At 44.5% G+C, this 24,200-nt stretch overlaps 1 protein-coding gene across 4 annotated transcripts in view; it reads left to right on the top strand.

The window, feature by feature from the left end:
- Positions 1–24,200, top strand: part of LOC135916861 (uncharacterized) — a 116,922-nt gene that overhangs the window by 78,451 nt on the left and 14,271 nt on the right. For all 4 annotated transcript variants that reach the window (XM_070521387.1, XM_070521389.1, XM_070521388.1 and 1 more), the window contains 4 exons: positions 762–867; positions 2,551–2,647; positions 11,090–11,241; positions 23,923–23,996. In XM_070521387.1, coding sequence (XP_070377488.1) covers positions 762–867; positions 2,551–2,647; positions 11,090–11,241; positions 23,923–23,996 — 429 coding nt within the window. The remainder of the gene's footprint in view (positions 1–761; positions 868–2,550; positions 2,648–11,089; positions 11,242–23,922; positions 23,997–24,200) is intronic.

Genomic DNA, 24,200 nt, shown 5'->3' with positions numbered 1-24,200 from the left:
AGTAGAGGTATGGCGTAAAATAATGAGATGCTTGGTACTACACAGCAACATGTATGTTCACGTCATCTTCGCCAAAAGGGTCAATTGACTCTTGAATCAGCACGTTTGAAACAATGAACTTATTAGGAATGAGGAAAAATACAGGTATTGGAGCGTTACGTTTTCCGAAGAACGGGCATGGTGTGACTAAATTAACAGCGTTGTTAGCCGGGCAGGAAAGGCGCTTAGTTTTTTTCAACGAAACCTTAAGTATCTGACTAAATAAACTAACAGTCCGCGTATCATGCCTATGTCAGACCTTTACTGGAACATGCCTGTCCTGTGTGGGAGCCGTTTCACAAGATACATATTGATGCACTTGAGCGTATTCAGTCTATTGCAGCCCCAATTGCTCAAGTGAAGTATGATTGATTTGAAAGTTCTTGAGACATGAAGATATACCTTAAGCACCGATCTTTAAATGAGCGAAAACGTATTCTTAGAATAAATTGTTTTATTCCATTTACAACAAACAAACGGTACCTAATGGTTCAATTTATCTATATCAGCGAATTATCAGTCCTTCGGTTTGGATGACAAATTTAAAGTTTTGGCATACACCCCGAGGACTGACCTTTATAATGTTTTTTTTACAATGATTTCCGAAGTTACCACCACATTTAGTTGGCCAAAAGACTGCGGATTTATGTTATGAATATTTGTGCACCCGCAATAATACCACCAGATGCGCTGCGGGTAATGTCTGAAATAATGTAATCCAGGTAGCAAAGACAAGTCGACCATTCAAGCGCTCATACACACCGAAGCCTGCCGGAGCAAATATTCACCAGTTGAAGTATGCGTAACCTGCAGCAGAACGATAGTTGGGTGAGTTGGTAAGAATTCATTGTGAAATATTTAGCGCGCACAATTGATAAGGACATAGTGAAGGGGGACACACGAGCGCTTACTCACATTTGTTTTATTTTCGGAAAGATACAGAACACATATACCCCAGCTATCAGCGCTGAGCATGTGCACCAAGATTGGTGAGAAAAACAGAAGCAGATTAATGACAGATTAAAAATGTTCAACCAGTATTTAAAAAAGCTACTTCATTTTCAGTGACTGCAACTGATGGTTGGCTTATGCATTTATCAGCACACTTTTTGATATGAAACGCTTCTGTGATTTCACGTGTTAGCTCGTTTTTATCTGAAAAGAAAATGTTAGTGTCAAAAAATACCGCATAACAGTGACATAGATTACAGTGGTTCGACAAGTGCGAATAGTTTTTTTTTTAATTAGAGAACGCTCATGTTCTTTTAGACACGAAAGACATAACGGGATATTTAACGACAAATGTATTTTCTGAAAGAGGGGTAATGCTCTGTTCAGAAAGTTACAAATTGTTGGTGCTTCTTGCTTTAATACAAGATTTGCACATTTTTACTGGACCATTGTTTCTTTTTCTATTATCATGGGTCATTCAAGATTCGTATTTTGTTTCTCGGGTGTCCTCGGTGAACTGAATAAAGGCTTTTACGAACAACGTAGTATTCCTCCTGCTGCCAAGAGAGCAATATGAACGCAACTGAAATCTAGTTTAGCGAAAATAGTGGGCTCCTGTGGAGTTCACTGAGGTCAAGGTTTTATCGTAGTAAACTGTGCATAGATGACTGCCTGCATCCTTAAAATTCCTTAGGATTTTTCTATAGCGATTTAAGGAGCAAAGGTGTCCAACGGACCAATCATATCCAGGCCATATTGTAAAACATCGGATTTATTACAAGTAATTGAAAGTATTATTGCAACGTCGCAAAAAAAAATAACAGCTTCATTGAAAATTGGATTGTGATTCATCAAGGCTGCACATGGCTGCTACATTATTGCCTAATATTACAGAATGTTTTCTTGTTCACACATTTGTCGTGCATATATTAGAGACCTAGAGCACAAAGCATAATGTTTATTTTTTATTTATTGCTCTCCAGGCCTGTTTCGCGTGTTTGCAAAACCTCTTGCAAAGAACGCATGGTTTTGGCCTTTAATCGCTTCATTGCTAAAGCAACCTCACCAAGTGAGCTCGCAAAGTAGCGTTCGCCATTGTCTCTTCCTTGGTCATTTTGGCGCAACATAATACACGTAGGAGCAAAGACGACACTGCATGAGATACTAGCAAAGCATTTGCCATTGAAAAAAAAGCGCAATACTTTTGCGACGAAAACAGGTGTTTCGGACACAGAGAGAAGAATGCTGAGGAGCCTCATAACGTATTCTATATTCCCGAAGCTACTCATGACGCAGAAAACTTGGTGGTGATAGGAACTTAATACAGGCCACACTCTCTCTTATGGGCCTTGAAAAAAAAACACACGTCTTTTCAGGCAGGTTATACATGCACATCAATTTGCGAATCTTCTTTCATTGATTACTTTCTTCCTTAAAAGGTGTAGTTTATTATACCACGTGCTCCGGTTTTCGTGAAGCGAGGCTACCAATCGTACAAGTAGGAAATTCCCAAACAACAACACCTATACAAATGTCATAGACATTTGCGGCCCATTTCAGCAATACTTCCCGTTGGGTCATGTCTGCTGTGAGAATCGCTGTCCTCTTTTACCTGCCTCTTGCTTTGAATGGTGCCACCCTTAAAGATCTCAAGGAGGTAAGCAGGTTCATTCACAGTTACATTTTTATCTAGATGTTTGACACACTGCTTCAATTAGGATGACGCCATTAATTTTGCACTATTTGTAGCGTTTCACATTCTCTAACTAGTAAAATGGCACCATGAAGCTCCATTCATGCACAACTGTACCTGAAACTTTGAAATATATTTCAATTTTGTTGCCTGCACCTGCGTACGAGTATCGGAACATAGGAGACGATGACGACGACCTCCGTTCGCCGTATTGCTGTTGTTCCTATTCAGTTTTTTAAACACTGTCTAAATAAATGGAGTTTACTTGGTCTTTGACAATGCCGCAATTTTTGCCATTAACTTCTGAGTTTTTTGCGCAAGAACGGTTTGATGTCACTGGTGGACATATCAAAGACAAGTTGCTGGTTTCGTCGCTATTATCTGATCTTGTGATTTGATCTACGAGCATATTGCCTTAGATTATGACCTGTTGGTCTAATGAGCCGGTTGCACACAGGAGCGAAGAAACTTCAATTACGCTATTCTTATATGATTTTGAAGAAACACTAAATGTTTTTACGACATCCAGCGTGTGTGTAAATATGATTGCTTTTTGTAGTTTCAACTTGTTTATGTGCTCAACCGCCGATAATACTGCATAAGCCTTGCTGTGAAGTTACATGCATGCGGGTGCAGGACGTCGTATTCCGAAAATGATGGTCCGACTGCTGCATAAGAAATGCCTCCGCGCGACTTTGGCGCGTCAATGTAGAATTTAGGAAGTGGCTTTTACGCGTTTATAGCGGGGGCGGTCAGGGGCGGGGGGCGGGGTCACATGCGCCCCCCTGCCAAAGCAGGAGGAGAAAAGTATGCGATCCCCCCCCCCCCCCCGTTTTGAATGCGGGCACTCTCAGCTGCAACTGGGAATGTCGACAAAGCAACAGCTGTGGCCAAAGTTTGTTTCTTCATATATTGCCAACGTTAGTAATGCTTTTCATTTTTACCTACCCTTGCTGGGACAATTAAGACTTTCTTCCTTGCATAGACGTGCTCTTGCAGACAACGCGCAGGATCCTTCATACTATCACTTAACGCCATAAGAAATTTTCACTTGTGCTTCTGGCATCATGCCCAAATTATTCCAAACCACCTAATAAAATTTCAAAATACGAAATCATATTTCTATATTCACTCAAAAGTCACAAATTGTGCATTGAACGAAGAAAGCAGGCGTCTTGCGCCTTCTTGAAGTCATTGAATTATCCAATACGAGAACTCTTGAATGCAATTCCAAGTTGTGTGATATGGTTTCTTCATATATAACACGGAAAGGAAGAACCGCTTATGAATAAAGGCGTCGCGAATGTTTGCCTCCATACGCATGAGATAGTCGGTTTTCAACTGACCCGCTCTTATACCGCAATAAAGGTAAGGTAGTTTTTTTCAATTTGGGAAAATGTAACTTACGCCCATTTATCACGTTTTGAATAAATTTGCGTAAGCAACCTGTGAGTACCATTGGACGGAAACTTGATACGTCGTATAGGTCTTTACATTGTTGTTCCACTGCGTCTACGATAGCGCTTTTCCATCAACATGGAAAGTCTTCGGCAGCCCAAGTACAGTTTAAAAGTGCCAGAAATGCCATCTGTGTGTCAGTGTATAGGTTTTTAGTAAGATAATCCTTGATTCTCTCAGTTCCCAGTGTAGAGCTCATAGATACGCTAAAGGCAGCTCTCAGCTCGGCAATAATAAAATGGCACTTGTACGTTTGCTTCGGTCTACACTTACGGTTCAGTGACTAAAGATCTGCTACTTGCTTGTATTTAAGGAATGATTTGTAATAGCACAGGGATCTTTATACATGTATCAAGCTGTCACCAAGTATGAGCGTTACAGTCATTGACGACAAGCAACGATTTAGGAAGCCGTAAAGTAAGGCCACATCATTTTGTCTTGCTCCGGTGATAGTTTGGAAGCATGTATCTGGATTACACTCCAACCAATTTATTATAACGAATTGACCACTCTGCGTCTGCCTCGAGGGACGTCCGAATAGGCTAGTATTTGCAAGCAACACCCTCGTCGACGACTATGGCTATACTGCTGGATGATGTGTTAGCATCGTCATGGTGTTTACGACAAATTATATATAGCCGCAGAAATTTGTCTGTTTCGGTTGCCAATGTGCTTCCTTAACACACAGCAGCATTGGATTACAGTTGTGTGAGAGTTGTCTTTTTTTCATCAAAAATGTGGACTAAAGTCTCTCACATTCCACTGTAGAATGTTTCTATCCATTTGAAATAAGCGTTATGTTTTATGTTCAGGAAAGGTTTTGTTTCAGTTAGCTGAAAGGTCCATTCTCGGGCGCCGTGATGCGTGGTTCGTTCTTGGAGCTGTCGAGTAAATCCCGCTACTTCTTAGGTTCTGGTTTCACCGACTTGCTGGGAGCTATGTCCATTGCCTCTTGCGCGGCGTTAGGCAATAGCTCTTGCGAGTTATTTCTTGAGTTTTAAAGCCTAGTCTCGAGAGACGAGACCCTGGAGACAAGCACTCCAGATGTGATTCGGCCCTGCTTCAGAAATGGCGAGGCGACATCCAAGGGCACAGCCACGTATAGGCCCGGCCCGCAAATAAAGGGGTGACCTTCGTGGGCGGAGCCGATGCCGCAGTCTGCTGCAGCAATGCTCTCCTAAAATTACGTGGCACATCAGCCTACTGCGCGGTGTGAAGAAATTAAATGCGCTTGCGCCTTTTATCGGCAGGAAATCTTCTACATTCCTTGTGACGATCTCCTGTTCCTTTTCCCATGTCAGACAAGAGCGCGAATACGCAGCGTGTTTGTAGTCGCAGTTCAAGCAACGGAGTACACCGTTAGAGTTACCGGAAAGATGATCGTGGTCACCGCACTTAGCACAGTAAGGTTCTTTACAGAGCAACGCAATTAAAGGACAAAAGAAGGTAGAAAACGACGACATGGCGCTCAGCATCACCAAGTTTTATACCTTCTTTTGTCCTTGTCTTGTGTTAAGCTGTAATGAACCTTACTATGAATCCCAACCAACTGGCCCAACTTGCCGTTTTGGCGCACTTAGCACAGGTTTGTCAGCCTCGGCAGCATTGCGAACCGTGCCTGTACCTCTGGCATTTGAAATGTCTGACTGGTTTTCGGATGTACGCCTTTACTTGCCTCTTTACATACCTCTTTACCCGCCTCGCCTCACCTTTACATTTACCTCGCCTCTTTACCCAGCCACAATTATCTCGGTGAATTCGCTGTGTTCAGTATGTTTTCTTGGAACTTTATTTTCTCCTGTTTATTTTTATTATTTGTACCTGCATGACGTTCCGGTCCCTCAAGCTCTCTAGGAGTTCTTCATATGTGAAGTTCAAGACTTCGTCTCCTGATATCACTCTTCCACATGTATTCAGCGATCTATACGGTCTTACTGTGACTTCACCATCACCGATTGCCACCAGATATAAAATATTTTCATGGTGTAGCTTGTCGCGTGCCTGAAGCAGGAGGTCGCCGCAAGCAATTTTTGTCCCTTTGTTGCTTACAACGAGTGTTTGCGCGAGGCATTTAGGTGTAATGAATACTGAAATGGTTCTGACAATATTTCAAGGGTTCTCAGTATGCATGACACGGTATCGCGTATTGTTCTGTTTGCGTTGAACAAAAAGATGGAAGATTTCTACGGCGCGTGTTTTTTTTTCAAAGGGGAAAATAAGGTAGCCTGCGGAAGCAGGAAGACGCTATAAAACCGTAAATAATTTTGGCAGCGATTCTAGCCGCCCGCCGCTGAGCCCAGCAAGGAGACGTGACAGGGAATTGAAGTCCCGTGAAAATCTTTAAGTAATAATAACGTAAAAGAATGCAGGACAGGTATGAAAGAATAGAGCAATGAAATAGAATGACGAAGAAGAGGACAGGAAAAGGTGACTGCCGATTTTATTTCCGTGAGGGCTAGTCCAGGAATGCCGTCTAGGGGAAACGGTAGACAAAGCGTGGTGTTGCCTCCGCCAAGGAGCTCTAACGCTCCAGACACTCTGTATCAGCTCAGCTCCCAGGATCCCCTTTCCTCCCGACACGGCCACGTTCCGGTAAGGGCACAAGGGTCCAGATCTCTTGGGATCGGGCCCTTGGTATCGCAATACAGCATGTGCCTGCTGATGCGTACTGCCCTGCGGGCAAAGAACGGGCGATTATCAACACCATCTCCTTCCAAGAAACTGGAGGAGACAACGTCACGTCCCCACACATCACACGGTTCCCAGCCCACATGGGCAACATTTCCGGACCTCCTGACTGTAATCCGAACGAGCGGGCACACCAACTGGCGCGAGAGCTCACAATCCGCGTCTGCTATCCGCCCTTTCTCTTCAACCCAGCCCGGAGGGACCTAGACAACAAAGACCCGCTCGTATCATACCACGAAATCACTTCAAATCATAGGTTATCAGGAAGAATTTTTTCTCGTCCTCACCCAAAGCTCAAAAAAGCACAGGCCATCACTTACAGACAGTTGCAGACTAGGACATACATCACACCAACAACACTAAGCAGGATCAACCCTGATCTTCCTACTGAATGCCCACACCGCGGCCCCGAATACAAGAACTTCGAACATATGCTCTGGCTGGGCCCTGCCAATGCGAACATGGACTTTCCCGAGCAGTCTTCCTGGGAGTCAGCGCTCAGAAGCATAGAGCTAATCGCTCAGGTCAAGGCTGCCCAGAGGGCCCGGGCCGTCGCCGAAGGACTCTTTCTACCGGCCCTGACCTGGGTGGAGCCGCCGGGTTGATTTCCCCTCAGGAGCTTAATAAAGTTCTAACTCACTCACTCACTCAGAAGACAAATGCACGAATCGTGAGCACACTTTGTTACAGCGAATATTCATTTCCAAATATCTATACATGTTGCGGCTGCTTCTTGTGCGTTTCGTGTAATGAAACTAAGCCAAATGATCTACATGTTTTGCCAAGGAATGCCATTCTCCTGGCGAGACCAACTGGTATTTCTTGGCATCACAAATATTTCTTTTATCTGAAATAATTCATAATTTTAAATAAGTTTACGCAGATTGCCACTGGTTAGTAGCGAGAAATTCACACAGAACAATTAGTCGTAATCGAAATGAAAATTGAAATAATAAGTCTAGTATGCTCAATTAACAACAAAGTGACAAACACGAATGAAATACGCTATATCGTCTGAACTGATGGAGGGCGGTTAATCAGAAATTGAAAGATCGCTCTTAATTCTAACTTAACTGTAAAAATTAATGAAAAATATGTTATGAAGCACCTATAATATAGAATATTGCAAATACGAAGCACGCACTTTTAGTTTTTCAGGACAGAAAGTGGATAAGGTGTGTCGAAGAGATCCATCGTTGTTGTGACGCTTCTTGCTGTCTCAAGTTGTGTAAAACATGCTTAAATATTCCTAAGTAACAATATATTTTAAATTCAGAGGACCTACATAGTCTACGAGTGGTTGTGGCGCTGGTGCTACTGTTGACACCCTTGACTACGTCAACGCTGCTGCCATCGACAACACCTATGATCAGCGTCATGGTGGTGATAGGATCTTCTTCAGAGAACAGCATAAGGTTGCACTCATAACAAATTAGTGTGCTTCATAGGGGATCAGAGGTGAGAGTAACATAGACGACGTGCGGGAAGCGTCACTAGAAGTGTGTGGGTGACGACTACGCTGCCTCTTCACATCATAAGCTGCACTATCTAGTTTTGGTTGCGAGCGTCGAGAGCATGTCAAGGTTCAAGAATGATTAGGCAGAGGAAATTGAGATTGGCATCGTTGAGATTATGGGGAGCCAGTGAAGCGGCTGACAAGGCTACTGGCCTCAGTTATAAGAGGGTCGTCGGATACTGAACAGCAGTAAGCGTACAGAGTGGATGAAGTTTGTGAACTAGCAGGGTGCAGGACGATCTACAAGGCTGGCAAGGGTGGAGGGCTCAAACGGCGACTGCTGTAGCCCGAAACGCGTGTGATCATGTGAAATTAGATATATATGGGCTGACTGTCGGGTGTTCTCAATTCCGAAGTATCAAGAAAGGGCAGCTGAGAGCTTCGATAAAGCAGATGCTTGGGCGAGTTGGTATCACATGCGTAAATATTTCAAACAGAACAAGGTTTGTTTGTCAAAACCGCGCAATTTATACTTGACCAGTCTATAACAAACAAAAGAAATGACGATAACAAAATTATAAAAGGAATAGCCTATCAGACGCCGTCACTGTAAGCCGTACAGATTACGGGCACAAACGTGCGAAGTGAAGAAACAAGAAATTCAATTTCTTTCCTAAAGAAAGCGATTGCAGACCTGAAAACACACACATTACCAAAGTTCTGAAGAAAGTCCAACTTGCACGACGAAACACCGCAATCATTTCGTCCCCTCACCTTAAGGTATGCGGCACTACCTACCCCTGTCTTGCGGCAAGCGGTATACTGGGCAAACCTGCCGTTGTCGGAATAATCAGCTAAGGGAGCACACCTACAGTGTATCCTCGGTGTCATCTGGTTACCTTGGTTCACTGCCGATAATGCGGTTGCGTACCTGGGTTTCAGCGTCTTGACATTGCAAAAAAGATGTGGGATCTCACGTGCTAAAAGCACTTCCTGATTATGAGGCACGCCGTTGCGGAGGACTCCAAAAATTTCGACCACCTGGGGTTCTTTAACGTGCACCTAAATCGAAGTACACGAGTGTTTTCGAATTTCGCCCCCATCGAAATGCAGCCGCCATGGCTGGCATTGGATCCGGCGACCTCCGTGCCCAGCAGCCGAACACCATAGCCTATGAGCAACCACGGCGGGTGACGTTGTAAAACGTCACAGGGACCATCTGTCACAAGAAATTCTCGAGGTTTCCAAATGGCTAGGCTAGGAAAAATGTCTGTTAGCAGAGCTTTGGTCGCTTTCTCGAAAACGAAATTTATTTTATTGTTTCTTCACTTTGTATGTTTGCGCCCGCAATCTGTATGGCTTACAGTGAGGTGACGGATAAATATTCCTTCTATATACTAAGGGGAGAGGCTTCAGCGACTCATAGCCCCAATGGCTTAAGCAAGGAGACTCAACGCTTTCTCTGCAGCACCTTTCAACCGGTGTCGTGGCATCGAGATACAATGCAACATTGCCGAGCATGGATGTAGGGTCCCTCGTGTAGTTAGAGCTCACATAATCAAACAGATTCATCTAGTCGTCAATGACAACCCCATTTTCACAGCAGGGCGGAGCAGGATATCAAGCAGAACGCCAAATTATGTAGGCAGGAGCCCGCTTAGATAATTGCACCGCTAACTACAAGCAACCTGCGATTGAGTGACTCACTGCCCTTTTTGTTCACCTCCATCTTCTGTAAGGCTACGTGGCAACTAGGGCCCCCTGTTCTTGGAGAAATAGCTCAAGAATTTAGCCCTGAAAAGTGTTAACAAGTGTACAAGGTGATATGCCAAACTAAAGAACTCGTGACTGAATAACCACCGCGCGCGCCATACAAAAAAATTCAGACAAACTGATAAAAAACCATGCTACACACGTGGAAGTGATTTCAAAGACCTAACGTGTGCCTATTACCTTTTGCGGCTGAACATGCGCAAGTGAACAGTTGTTACTTAGCACAATAGAGCATAATAAACTTTTGCCCGCTCGGGAAAATAAAGTACCAGTTTTCTTCCTCAAGGATTGCATAAAAGGTGTGTGATCTCAGGCTACACATGGAACACTGATGGCTAATTATTTTCAGAGGGAGAATGCAACAAAAATTGTGTTTGAACTCGTGTGCTTCCTAACATACCCTCAAAATAATATATGGTTCAATGTTATGTTGCCGACACGATGAAGGTCTAACTACTCATATGTTTACTGCTCCATATTTATGTGCGGTTTATCTAACATGTTTTTTCGCCTTTGCACCGTTTCCTTAACAAATCACATTTATGGGCTTCGGTAACGCCACAATAACGTTAACAATACTATTCAAGTTCATGTAAGCGTGCGCTGTCCTGGCTGTGGGTCCAGACCTGTCTTCGATAAAAGCAAAACTGTATCTTGGAGCGAATCAAGCCTTATTGGAGAAATTATCATGGTTGCCGCAATTTTATGTGCGGGAAATAAGCGTGTCAGTGTCTTTCTAAAACGTCGTGTCAAAAAGAGCTGACCTACCTTGATTCAAATGTTTGGGTCCGAAACCGGTACGGCCAGGTTCTGTGGAGATGTGGGATCTTGTTTTTTTATTTTGCCAAGCGTTCGCTTTATATGTAGCTGCGCACCGGCAAAATAAACATTTTTGCTGAAAGTCAGCGCCGTGTCGGTGTACTTTGTGTGCCTCCTTTGTCTTCGTCGGGTCCCGCGCTGTAGCGTTCCACTATTTTCCACTAAGAAGCCCAACTAGTCACTCTGCTCAATATAATTTTTTCCCTATCCAGGCAGTGAATACGCGTGAGAGAATTTGGACTGTCTACAGAAGCTACTATCCAAGCGCCCGGGGCCATAACCAAACATGCATATACTCTGAGATGCGGATGACAAAACGTGGATACTATATTGCCGATGTGCACTATGAAGTAGATGGTGTTTGGTAAGCATATTCAAGTTTTCGAGCACTGCGTCAGCACATAAGAGGTGCTTCGCATATTCAACCTCTCGTGGTATACGCTAATCACTTCACTAGAGGGTAAACACAGATCACAAGTATAATCTGAATAACAATATTCAACATTCTTAGAATGTTGCTTAGAGTATTTGAATGACACTAATTGGGCTGCCTTTCCCCAGTGTTTAAACAATCACAAATGAAAGTTTGTGAGCACGCAAAATATGGCTCTGTATTGAAGGTGATAGTAAGCTACTTTTGTATACTCCATCAAGCTCCCTCAAAACTACCGGACATAGGCTCAAATTTACTGAGATGAAAGCCTAACACAAATTATTGCTGTCTACCCAAAGGCAAATTTTGACATAATTGTTAGGTTGCCTATCTCAGCACAATGCGTTGGCCGGCTAGTTGGTGCGCATCCATATTTACTTTGTTTAGCGCAAAACGACGGACACAAGAGAGACGACAGGACAAGGTGCTACTTGTGCTATCGTCTGAGTGCGCATGAGTGCGCTCTTGCGATAAGATGTCGGTGATTCCTGTACATGGTGCTCACTCCGCATGTTCCTCTAGATTCTGCTGTCTATAAAAGAGTAACGCAAGATGAAGTCAGTTGAGAGTAGTGCTTTTTCCTGTCGTCTTCATTGTGTGCGTTGTTTTGCCCTAAACAAAGTAATTGTGAATGCCTTTCTCAGACTACAATAAGATCCAACGACCGTGGTATAGCTACTAGCAAGGATATTATATTAGAAGCAGTTGCGCTTGAATGAGGTGGGGAAAGTAGTTTTCACGTTAAAGCTACTTGCGCCTATCGGCTTATAAACTTAGGACGCATAGCACATTCTACATGCTTATGGGGCGAACTTGGTGCTGCAAATGAACAGCATGCCTTGATAGTCGCTGGCTGATACGGGGTGCCAGTCAGCTATCTAGATTGCGCCTGGAGGTTCTTAAATAGGTCCTACTTTCAAGATTTCACTGTGTGCTCCAACCTATAAGGTCCATCATCCTGCAAATTAGGAGTTATTGAATTGATTAATTTCGCTTTGTAAAGACGCACTGATGTAGCTAGAAACAGTCATAATAGAGTAAGCTCCCTCGAATAAGAAACATTACTGTAAGCAATATAAGACTGATAGGTTGAAATTATAGGTGCTTGAAAAGTCCTCCTGATTGAGCCTACTGTGCATAGCTGCTAGTTATAATGTAATCGAGAGCTGGACGGAAGCCCGTCTGGTTGGCATGGGACACGTCGAAGACGTACACCAATCAAGTAGAACTTATTAAAAGACAAAAATTTTTGGCGTCCGGACGGAAGCCTTCTTCACAATCTGAATGCATGCGAATTCTATGGCTACGTCTCTCGAAAGTATATAAGCTTGTCTGCAATGTGTGACAGGATGTAAGTGCCCTACGGAGCTGTATATGAAAATGCCTTATGTCTACGTATGGCTAGGGCAAAAGCCAGTGCGAATTCTCGCACACGGACTGGGATAAATTGCGCAAGCTTCGCGAGTAGAGGCCTTCCTCAGATTGCCGACGTACCATAGAGCACTAGATGGGTCAGGTCCAAGAGGACGTTCGGCGTGCAATGTCTAAAGTATGCAGCGACCTTTCTGTTGAGAATACGGACAGCAGGTTAGCTCATCTGTTAGAGGCCGAACAGTTCATTATCAACAGATGAACAAGTGAGTGACTTAATCGTTGGCTACGAAAAAAGATAGCTGAGATTATTGAACACATTTAGAACCATAGCATAACCCTTTCTAAACAGCACATGGACTACGTTTGTAATTCTATAGATACCGAGGTCGCAATGGTAGAACTTGGAACTTGCTTAAGCATCTGATTAATGAGACTAATTCTAAATCTAATCGAAGGCATGTCACTGCCAGAACCATACACGAGGCCACACGAATGACCTCCGTGGATGAGTGAATCTGTATGCTTGCTGACAAATATCTCCCAGTCGGGTCAGTGCGGTATCCTGTATATCTTGATTACTCGGGCCTCGCGAATTCCTCCCTGAATCCGGAGTTTTGTGTTGAAGAGATTCGTAGGGCTCTACACGAACTCAATGGCAGATCCACACGAGTGCCGGATGGCATCTCCAATGAGACGTTCCTAAATCTGGATGATCAATCAATTGCATACCTTAAAGGGAAACTAATGCAATTTGCAGGAATGGAACGGTCCCAGTGCCCTGGTAGACTGCTCTCGCAGTACTCATCCCAAGGCCTGGCAAAACCCCTAGCGTTGACAACTTTAGGCAAATCTCGCTTACATCGCGTGCGGGTAAGAATACTGTGGTGTGCGGATCCGGAATGGCTAGCAAGCAGTAAGTTGCGTGAGTTTAGAAAACTTGCGGCTCAGATCACGGAGACAAGGTGGAAGACCATGCTGAGCTTCCTTCTGAGGTCATCGACCACCATTCGTGCACAGGGAAAAGCGGTGGTCGTTTTAGACGAAGTATCGCTCCCCGAGGGCGTTTCTAGGCTACTGCAAGAAGGTCCGAAGTATGCCGTTCCACCTTCCGTCCAGCCCCACGACCTGGTAGGTCTCAACCAAGACTTTTCTGCAAAGTGTAGCCAAGAGGACCATGACCAGTGCCTGAAGGAGGGACTTTACTGCATCTGAAGGTGTTCAAGCAGGGCTTCAGACGTTCGTGCTAAAGAGAGCTTAAATATGTCGTAAAGTATTTCAAACAAAATGAGCTTATGCTGTTGCAGTCAGATAAGGAAGCTGGGTTTGTTGTGTTGCCAAAAGGTCGGTTTGACGAAAAAGCGCAGGCAGTGGTGCATAAGAATTTCGTTCCTATTAGTAAGAGTGCAGTTAGAGTCAAGTCAAAATTCATCGAGTTCTGCAAAAGTTTGAACTTGACCCCACTTGATAAAGGTATCAAGAATAGCAAAGAAAGCTGTTTGACTCTGTTCTTTAGCGCGAGAACGCACAAGCCCGACATTCCTTTCAGAACTATCGTTAGCGAGCGCAGGGCGTGGCAGCATTGCATGAGCCTTTTTCTTTTGAATAAGCTTAAGACGCTACAAGTGGATGACCCTTTCCGTGTTAAAAGTTCTTCGAAGGTCGCACAATTTGTTAAGTGTAATGACGGCTTTAAGTATGGTTTTTCCGTTGCCGTAGAAGATCTATTCTACTCAAATCCTCAGGACAAGCCTCTGGTTTTCTTAAGGGAAGGTATTGAATACAACGACGTGGTCGACTTCCAGAACTCAGCGGGCCTTTCAGTGGACAGCTTTTTAACATTGCTCGAGTTTTATTTAAGTGTGACTTTTATTCTTCACAACGCGCAGCCATATCTGCAACGCCCGGGAGAGTGTATTGGGTCTTGTGTTGCTCCTGTTTTGTGCGACATTTTTTTGTTTTTTGTTGATAGGTCTTTAAAGCAGGTTATTAAGGGGGGGGGGGGGCAGGTTTCAAAAGTTTTTGGTATGTTGATGACTTTTTAGTGCTTTTTACACAATAAGGGTGAATTTACATCCCCTGCATTTATTTTATAAGCTTTTAACAACTAAGGCCAAGGGCTCGTTTTTACCCATGAACTTCCCGACGACACAGGCCTGCAGTTCCTAGATTTAAAGCTGTCTTTTGAAGTTGGCCACGTCTGCTGGTCCTATCAACCGCGAGCCATGAAGCAATTGTTGCCGTACGATTCCGCACACTCTAAAGTGGTGAAGCAAGCAGTTGGTAATCTCTGCTTGAAATCGGCTTTGCGGAAATTGTGCGTACACCACATTTGGTCTAGTTTTACGAACCAAGTTGGACGCCTTTTGTCAGCTGGGGCGCTATAACGTAAAACTATTCCAAACTTTTCTATATCGTTTCTGCTGTCAGCCCTCCATGATTGATCAAAACTTTTTTGGACCACCCCCACTTCACCTGCCTGTCACGCGACGTCAAAAAACCGCGAAAACTCACCGCGTCAAAGTGACGTGTACGCATTAAAGATGCATTAATATGCCGAACAAAACTGAATTTTCTTCTGAATAGCCGCAGGATGCCACGTTCCGAAAGGAACAAAAGATGGCTGCCGCCGATAGCTCAGGCGATGGCTACTTGCACCTGCCGGAGAGCATCGGTTTATTTGCGTATAATAAAACTTCTTGCGTGGCCGCGTAACGCTTTCCGAGCACTTTCGGCACGTTTACGATTCCATTCGGCCAACTCTTCTCTGCTGAGGATCCGTTTTAGGGTCATCCTTAAGCTTCCGTTTCATGCCGCCGCGATTTTCGACCAGCCACCGCAAGCTAAGTAAGGTAAGCGGACCAATCGCAGACGCCGGCACCACCCTCTTCATGTAGTTATCACTTTTCAGTGCACTGGCTCTGCCCCATCAAATCCCTCTCCACTTGAGTATTATTCTCGCCTCTTGACAGCCAATTAGGCACGACAAGCCGCTCAGTCTAGGCAATGTTATTCGTTTTTCAAGCAAACAAAAGTTACCTCCTATGAACGCGGAGAGCGTTTGATTGGTCTGTTCAGACAACCCTGGGGGTGACCGCCCGGTGCTTGCGTCAGTGGCTACGCAAATTCCACGTCAGGAGGTTGGAACAAAAACATATTGGAATAGTTTTATGGCATAGGGCTCCTGGTTTCCCTTTGACGGTCGTCAACGCTTTAATAGAGTCTCTTCTGCAAAAAGTAAAGCTTAGAGCACGAAGGGCGAGAACAGAGGTCAAGCGACTGAAGGTAAGACCAGAGGTTATTCCCCTACCTACACAAGGTGTCACACAACCTTAAAAAGGTTGCTAACCGTCATGGTATTCCTCTGGTTTTCTCTGTGCCCAACAAGCTTTCGAAGCAGTGTTCTCGAGTTTGCTGTAAGAGGAGGCGGGGCTGCCGCACAAGGCACGAGAAGCCCTTCGTTGAGTGCTCCCGAGGGGTTGTTTATGCAATTCCCTTGCACCCTTGTGGGCAGTTCTACATTGATCAAACTGAGTGTTGTGTGAATGACCGTTTAAGGGAACATGCCAAAAAACTAAAGAAAGAAGAGGATAAGGGCGCACATTTGATGGTTTATGTTACTGCGTGTGGTTGCGACTCTCGATTTTCTGCGACAACTATTCTTGGCAGGAGCGGCAACGGCTCTTCCAGGCTCACTCTTGAGGCCTTCTTTATCAAGAAGAATAGAGATAGATGTGGGAGTGTGCCGTATATCACATAAATGGATGCCGAATTTAACTTCTTGCGCAACCGCATGTGATGAGCATGGACCGGCTACTCTTTTGTTTGGTAGGCGCATGCGTAACGCGCGAATATATATATATATATATATATATATATATATATATATATATATATATATATATATATATACGTACACGCATGGACTATCCTTCTTTCCCTTAAACAGTTGTGAGTAGCGCTTGACCTTGTCTGTCTTCATTGGGTTTTATTCGCGCTAAGCTACTACTTCAAATAGGGTAATGGAGCCCGCGGTCGTCAGTCGACTCTCCCGGGTCTTGGAGAATAACGATATTTAAACCCATAGTATGAGAGGATTCAGAACAGGCCTAGTCACGCAGGATAGTACGGAAATGATGGTGCACAGGAGGCAATGATGACCAGGTTGCGGGAGCCTTAAATTAGGCCACAGACACTATCGACACCTATCCCGAACCCACCGGTCTCAGATACTCCCCCTTGAAGTTGGAGCTCCTGCTGCATAGTCCCAAGAAACGTGATCCAAGGCCCAATGGGTGGATACCGTTACAAGACAGCGACATCAACTTATATACTAGAAACGGTTGCCGCATACCCAGTGTCGATTCAATCGACATCCTGTGCATGATCGTTGAGTCAGGTGATACAAATGGCAAGCCTGTAGCCAAGCAAATTGGAAAAACTAAAAGTGCCGCTCGTTTAGTTCGCAGGGCATGAAATCGGCATCATGGACTCAAGGAGGATAGCCTCATTCGACTAATGCATGCTTTCGTTCTCTGCCACTTTACATTCGTGGCAGCTATGCATCGATGGAAACGGACATAGCATGATAAATTGATTGCATAGCTTAGGAAGATTACTAAGCGGGTTCTCGGGTTACCCGTATACACATGTACAGAGCACTTAATGCAGCTTGGCATTCACAATATTCTGGAAGAGATTGCAGAGGCCCGCGAGCGCGCACAGCTAACTCGCCTCACTACAGCGAAGGCAGGGAAATTCATAGTGCAAGAAAGGGTAATGCGTGCAGACACGGACACTAGAGAGGAGAAGGAGAAGGGAGATTCATCACGCGGTAACCCTCACATCACCCCGACAGAGTAGCGGAGGAGTTCTCTGACATTCCTCCGTCGATTCGTAAGAACATTGCGGTCGTGCGAATAGCTAGGAACATGCACCCCGATCATAATCGCGGTAGAAGGAGGGGCAGGGCGGCCAACCTCGTTAGGCAAATACACAGTGATCAGCGGTAGAACAGCTTTGTGGGTGCCGCTTCTTGTAAGGAACGTCGGGCGTTCACCAACGTCATTGTGGATTGTGGGCAATGCTGTCTCTGTTCGGACCAGGGACTCGGAAATTGCTGAACAAATGGCTATTGCATTAGTCCTGCTGGATAGCTCTCGGTCTGCAGACAGAGTATCTCCAAAGTCACCGTTTCCAAACAGGCCCTGAGACTTCTTGGGGGCAAAGTAATCACGCACCACTTCATTTATTGGTTTCCCGCACATCAGGGTCAGATAGAGAGTGCTCCTCCCAACCTCAACAAGTCGGCTCGGGCTACGCGCGAACTCGCCCAAAGCGCTACCCAGAGAACAGGAACACGCCCTCCACCTACTACGAGATTACCAAACACTACTATCTCAGCCGTAGAATCTACTTCTTTCCTCACCCGCGGGTCAATAGAGCTCAAGAGGGATAAATAAAGTTTTTGATCAAGCACCAACGCTCCGCCTACTAGGAGCGGATGTGTATACCAATCCGTCGCTCTTACATTAAATCTATCCGTATAGTTACACCGTTGGTACTTGCCACGATTGGGGAGAAATAGCTACGTTAGCACACATGCTCTGGGGGTGTGTCCGGTCACGCTCTATCATCGATAACAGCTCGGCCAGATGGGAAGCGGTTCTCCACAGCCCTCTTCTGGCTGACCAATTCTGGATTGTCCAAGAGGCCCACGATGCGGCTGAGGGGCTTGGCTTTTCAATTCTTCGTGGAATTGGCGCGTTTGGTGATGACTCATGATCTGCAGAACTTCAATAAAGTTTTACCATACCATACCATATGTATGGCTGCAGATATTTACGATTATTACTATACATAGTGAGTACTGATGAAGCATGCAAAGTGATTAAGGGGATGAAAATGTTTTAAGGTTTAATACGATAAGCTTATTTACCCCAAAGACAAATGAAGGGTAAATAAGCAAACAAGGGAATTAAATAGTGACTGGATAACCTATTAATTAATAACAATGCGTAACCATTAGGAATGCAAGAAGTTATTCAGTTTGTTAAATTATATAAATTAATTAGGGTGAAATTATTAGGCCAAATGTTCAATAGATTGATTAAGACACATTAGGAGTTTTAACGGTAATTACCAATAATTAAGCCTAATTAGGAATATTTATGGTTGCGTAGCTTCAATAATAAGGGTAACAAAAATTAAATATAACAGCATTAATTTACACTCACTTATATAATATACGGTTGCAGTAATTCTAAGCGATAAGAATAATTCCTACTAAATAGGTTCGCGAATGGGATTGTCAGTTAAACTATTGAGTTGGAATTATTCTTGGTTACAAAAATACCTTGCGTCATCCTTGACAATGTGAGCCGCGGTGTTGATACGATCTCGATCGCGTGAGGTGGGTATTCACCGCAAGACCCAGGAAATGACGAAACCCGGCATCGTGACAATGAGAAAAATGAGAAAAGATTGTATTCATTACCTTGGTACATGGATGTGATTGTCATCTAAGTCTCGAGCGGTTCTCTTTAACACGGGGGCCATGATGGCCCTAAATAAGCCCTGGTGGTCCTTAAGCTCTCGACGTCTTTTTGGGTAACCTGTGAAAATAGGTACTGCCGTTGACCGTGCCCTTCAGGTTTTCTTTCCTTCGTCTGTCCCTTTGTGTCAGGCTGGGAAAAAAGGGGTCGCCGCCCTTACGGTGTTGTGGTTGTGGACGTCTTCCCGGGGGAGACTGTGGAAGTAGGTTTTACCGTCGACGCTGCGCTTCGGGTTTTCTTTCCTTGGTCCATCCTTTTTTGTCAGCTCGGGAAATAAAAGCGTTGACGCCGTTTCTGAGAAGAGGGCAGCTATGTTGAAATGGGAGCACCCGTTCGAATGCCTCTCACACCCGACAGGTTGATCATAGCAGTCTGCCTTATATTGAGGAAGGACTCACCCACTACCATATGATAAGCAAGCGCAGCAGATAAAATACTACCAATGAGATGCGGCGCTTGACCTTCTCTGTCATCGAACGTTTCAAATATAATAAAGACAATTTGTTTATGCCTGATTGTTTCTTCAATGAGGTGAAGGGCTTTGGAGTATCTGCCGCACGCAAGAAGCACACATAGTAGATCCTTACAAAACGGTTGCAGCAACTTCCGATGCGCGTGCCACGTACACCGCACGCGTGCCACGCGTGCGGTGTACCAACGGGGATGTCAGCGGAAGTTTATTATTTCTTTATTCTAAAGAAACCACGCACTCAGTATATCGTGATACACGACCACCGACGTATGCTGCATGTATTTACAGTGCATGATTCACTAAGCGCTGTGGATTTGCCAAAGTGACAGCGATGTTCTTTTGCCCATAACATTAAATTTTTTTGTTGGCTATCCTTTTGATTTTTCGAGTGTACGTGTTCACAAAAATGTCACCTGTTATTCAGGCGGGAGCATTGCAATTTTCGAGTTTTTTGGTACCCATTTGGTCAATTGCTGATTTCAGGCATATGCCACAGTTCATATTAGCCTAGATTCCTAGGCCAAACTGGGATCAGCTGTCATGCTTCACGCACTCATTTCTCCAACAGATGATTTCTTATTGCTCGATGAAGACCTGTAATCGTCTGTATGGCAAAGTGACCGAGTATATGTAGCTATGACTTCGCCGTCTTTTTTTTTGTGTGTGTGTGTGTGCGGCAACCGATCATTTATTGCGATAGAAATTATGTAGACACTCCAGACGGATTTCTGCCGTCACCGTCGCTGTGAGGTTCCGTATGTGTGAACGCTTGCTAGGGTGAGCCGGCGAACGCGGTTTAATAATGCGCGCGCGAGCAAGGAACGCAGACCCGATGCATGCACTCTCTTATGGCGCGCGAGGTAGGGGGGTGAGGAAAGCGGGGAGGGGCCTTCTTCTCCGGCGGCTTCTACGGTGCCTCGATGACCTCCTCGCCCGCCCCTCTATACAGAGTGGACACAGCTGCGGCGTCTGCAACGGCGTTGGCCACGCGAATCGCGCACGCCGTAGTAGACGCCTTTGGCAGACGCCTTGGGGACGCGTTGCAGGTGCTCTTGTCTGTTGAAAGCGGTCTTCGATGTGGCTAAAGTGCGCGCCCGCGCCGGCTTCATCTTCAAACCGATCTGTGATGTTTGCAGAGTGCGCGTAGTGCCGGTAGCTTCGTATGCGCTGTGCTTTCGAGATTCGTACGCGTTGAAGGGACAGATGCGCAGACATTAATTGGCTCGCTGCTTTGGCCGCGATTACTAACGACAGCGTTTTCACAGATAGTTTCCGTTTTCATCGAGTGATGTGTTCATGTTCACCTGTGTGTGTGACACCGTGCTGGTTAATTCAGTTAAAACACGCTGACGGGCTGTTTTGTTTGACTCCATAACAGAATGTGTAAACGCAACTGAACAAGGACTTAAAAAGAAGCAGACACACAAGGACAGTGCTGTCTCGGTGTGTCTGTTTCTTTCTACGTCCTAGTTGAGACACGCTGAAGCATTCTATCATTGGTAATTTACTTAGTAAGCTAATGTTTACAAGTTTATACACCCGCTAAAACTACTATCCTTACTTCGTATAGCTATCTATACCTCCTCGCATTCACAATCAGTGCTTCATCTTTCCGGCGGAACTGCGAATTTTAAAGTCATCTATGCATTTGGTGGGCGAATTTTCAAAAATATAAATGCGACTCGTATCCCTTTTGCGTTTTCTTGACATTCGATAGGAGTGTTCATTATTCATATTTTTCTATTGTTCTTTTTGGTTTAAATAGAAAGCATAACAGTACTCAGTGCAGCCTACAGGAAGGAAGAAAGATGTAGGTTTAATTGTTCGAAGCGATGCTCCTGCAGAGGAGCCGCTTTCTTGCGAAGAAACATCAGTTTCTAAACGAACGCACGGAGAGCTCAAAAACTTGGTCATTCATACAGGAGGACCTTATCGTTAAGCTGCCTATAATTAGGTGTACTTGATTTAGGCAAAGAAAAGTAACCATGTTTAAATATAGCACACCAGCGCTTCTCGCAGGCCTCAGCTTCATTAGACTTCCTGAAGGAACAGCTGCTTTTGCCATTGTTTTTGTTAAAAAACAAAGTGCAAGTTTCTGTTGATGTCGTTTTTTTAAAACAAGCACATTTTCCAAAGCATATATTTTAGCGTAACTGTATTGTTTACAGGAACAGAAATCTACTCCTAGTTGACGTCAGCCTTGAAATACTGATAATATAGGCTATCCAGCAGGATGATGGATCTTCGTTGTGAAGCGGTGAAACGCATTGTACTCAAGCAACTTGATGAATCATTGTACAATTTCTTATTGGAAACACGCTCGACAGGGATTTGTTCACTGCCTTATTACACCTACACCGTCTCTGTGATCTCTGCAGTTTTGTTTGGACTATGTCCTCGTCATCCAGTTGACTACTGCATCGTTTTGTCATTTCACAGTCGACTACTACAGTGTCGCCATGTTCAGCGCTGCTTTGATGAAACCATCTCCGGGATTGACCATATTAACTATTGCAATATCTATGGGATCAGTCTGCTTTTGGTAGCACCATATCCGGGATCAGCCTAGCTTTACTTACACCCATTCCACCACCGCTGCAGTTTAGAATAGGCGGTGTCCAAATACACGCACCAGTTATTGCTTCGTCGAGGTAATAGAAACAGCTCTTGTAGACCAAGCTATTGCTTACTGCGTACTACGGAAGCTATTTGTAATCAGGAGACATCTCTCAGAGGTCATGTTTTAAATGTGACATATAGTAGCGTCTTCTTTATTGCCCCAGATTGCGGTTACATCGTCTCCGAAACGAGCCTAGTTTTCATAACGCGTCTCCCGGTTCGGTTGAATTGATTTTATGCGAAGCATATTACTAGAGCTCAACCCAGCTCCTCAGGCGCGGCGGTGTCGCCTTCAATACCACGTGACACCGTGACGTCACGACAGAGGAGAAGTGGCTTTGGCTCAACTCTTGCAAGATGGGCTGGGTGGGAATCGAACCAGGGTCTCCGGAGTGTGAGACGGAGACGCTACCACTGAGCCACGAGTAAGATGCTTCAAAGCGGTACAAAAGCGCCTCTAGTGAATGCGGTGTTGCCTTAGAAACGAGCTGTTTCTAAGGCTCAGGCGTGCGTCGCTTGCTCAGGCGCACATTTCGTTGCCGCGCCGAACGCTGCGTTGCTCGACGCTCACCGCGTCCAATGCGGGGCGCGTAGTCGCAGCGCCGTAGCTCATTGTCTTACACCCCTTGGCGGGTCGACGGGAACGCTGTCGCGTTCCACTCTTGAAGGCGAAGCAGAGTAACGCATGAGTTGTTTCTTCGTCTAGCCGAACAAAATATAGCCAAGCAACAGCAGTTCACCAGGCTAAACAGTGGTTCAACAACAAAAATAAAGGCTAGTATGCTTCGCATCCTGGGCTTAACCTTACCTAAGCCACAGCCATTTTTTTCTGCAGTCTTTGCAAGCAGCTGACTTAACTGGGCAATAAACAAGCCGACCGATGTACAGAAAACAGAGCGGGCACAGGCATCAAAAGCTTAGCGTAAGGGTCACTGCGCTTATGCTTAATTTGAAAAGTTAAGATGCGTGAAAACAGTAATTCCAGGCTACGTATACGAATAAATCAGGAGCTTAGTTTACGAGAATCTGCGCATAATTATTGCTTACTTTGCACTTAGCAGGTATTCAGAAAAAGCTAATAAATGTTGAAGTAATTTCTTACTGGTTTGAAAACACATCTGCACGAACACCGTCTCTTTTAAAAAAAATATGACAAACTGTTAAAAAAGTATTAGTAAATAGAATTATAATATTATTGGGGTCCATATTTATGATATTTGTGTTGCGTAAGAGTATTACTTTATTACAATGGCTCGCTTTCTGAACATTCTGAGCTGACATCATCTGAACCACACTAGTTAATGATTGACTGCGTTTATGTATTATTTTCGTCATAAAGGGCCATCGATTGTAATGATTCGCTACCTAAATAACGACTGCCTTTCTGCTAACGAAAGACAAGTTCATGCATATAATCATAACGACAGTTCACATAACTAATTTAAGTACGAAAACAGATGAACATATACTAGCGGGCTATACTAATATAAAAGAAAAACGTGGCAAAATAATAAAACTGACTGAAATGTATTTGAAATTTGATGTTGAGATAAATTTACTACATTTGTTCTTGCATAACATTTCTTTTTCTTCTAGGAAAAGTGAGCGATATTACGCAAGATTAATTTCTTCAAAACATGAGCCTGTTATGCGGGTGAGCCCAGAAATCGGTAAGTTGAATATGTTTACCACAGTAAAGGTCCAAGGAAACGTGTTTTAAGGGTCTACACGAAAACTAACTATAAGAGCTCTAAGAAATCATATATGTCTCCTATTCCATTGTGTGCTGTGACACTTCACTCGCGGTTTCTCAAGCGCTGTTCTGTGACGGGGGGTCCTGGGTTCGCCTTAGACTCCTCAAATATGTTCTGACA

The sequence above is a fragment of the Dermacentor albipictus genome, chromosome 7 (assembly GCF_038994185.2).
Source record: "Dermacentor albipictus isolate Rhodes 1998 colony chromosome 7, USDA_Dalb.pri_finalv2, whole genome shotgun sequence".
NCBI lineage: Eukaryota > Metazoa > Arthropoda > Arachnida > Ixodida > Ixodidae > Dermacentor > Dermacentor albipictus.
The sequence above is the reverse complement of the archived record's forward strand: the minus strand, read 5'-3'. Positions and strand labels throughout refer to the sequence as shown.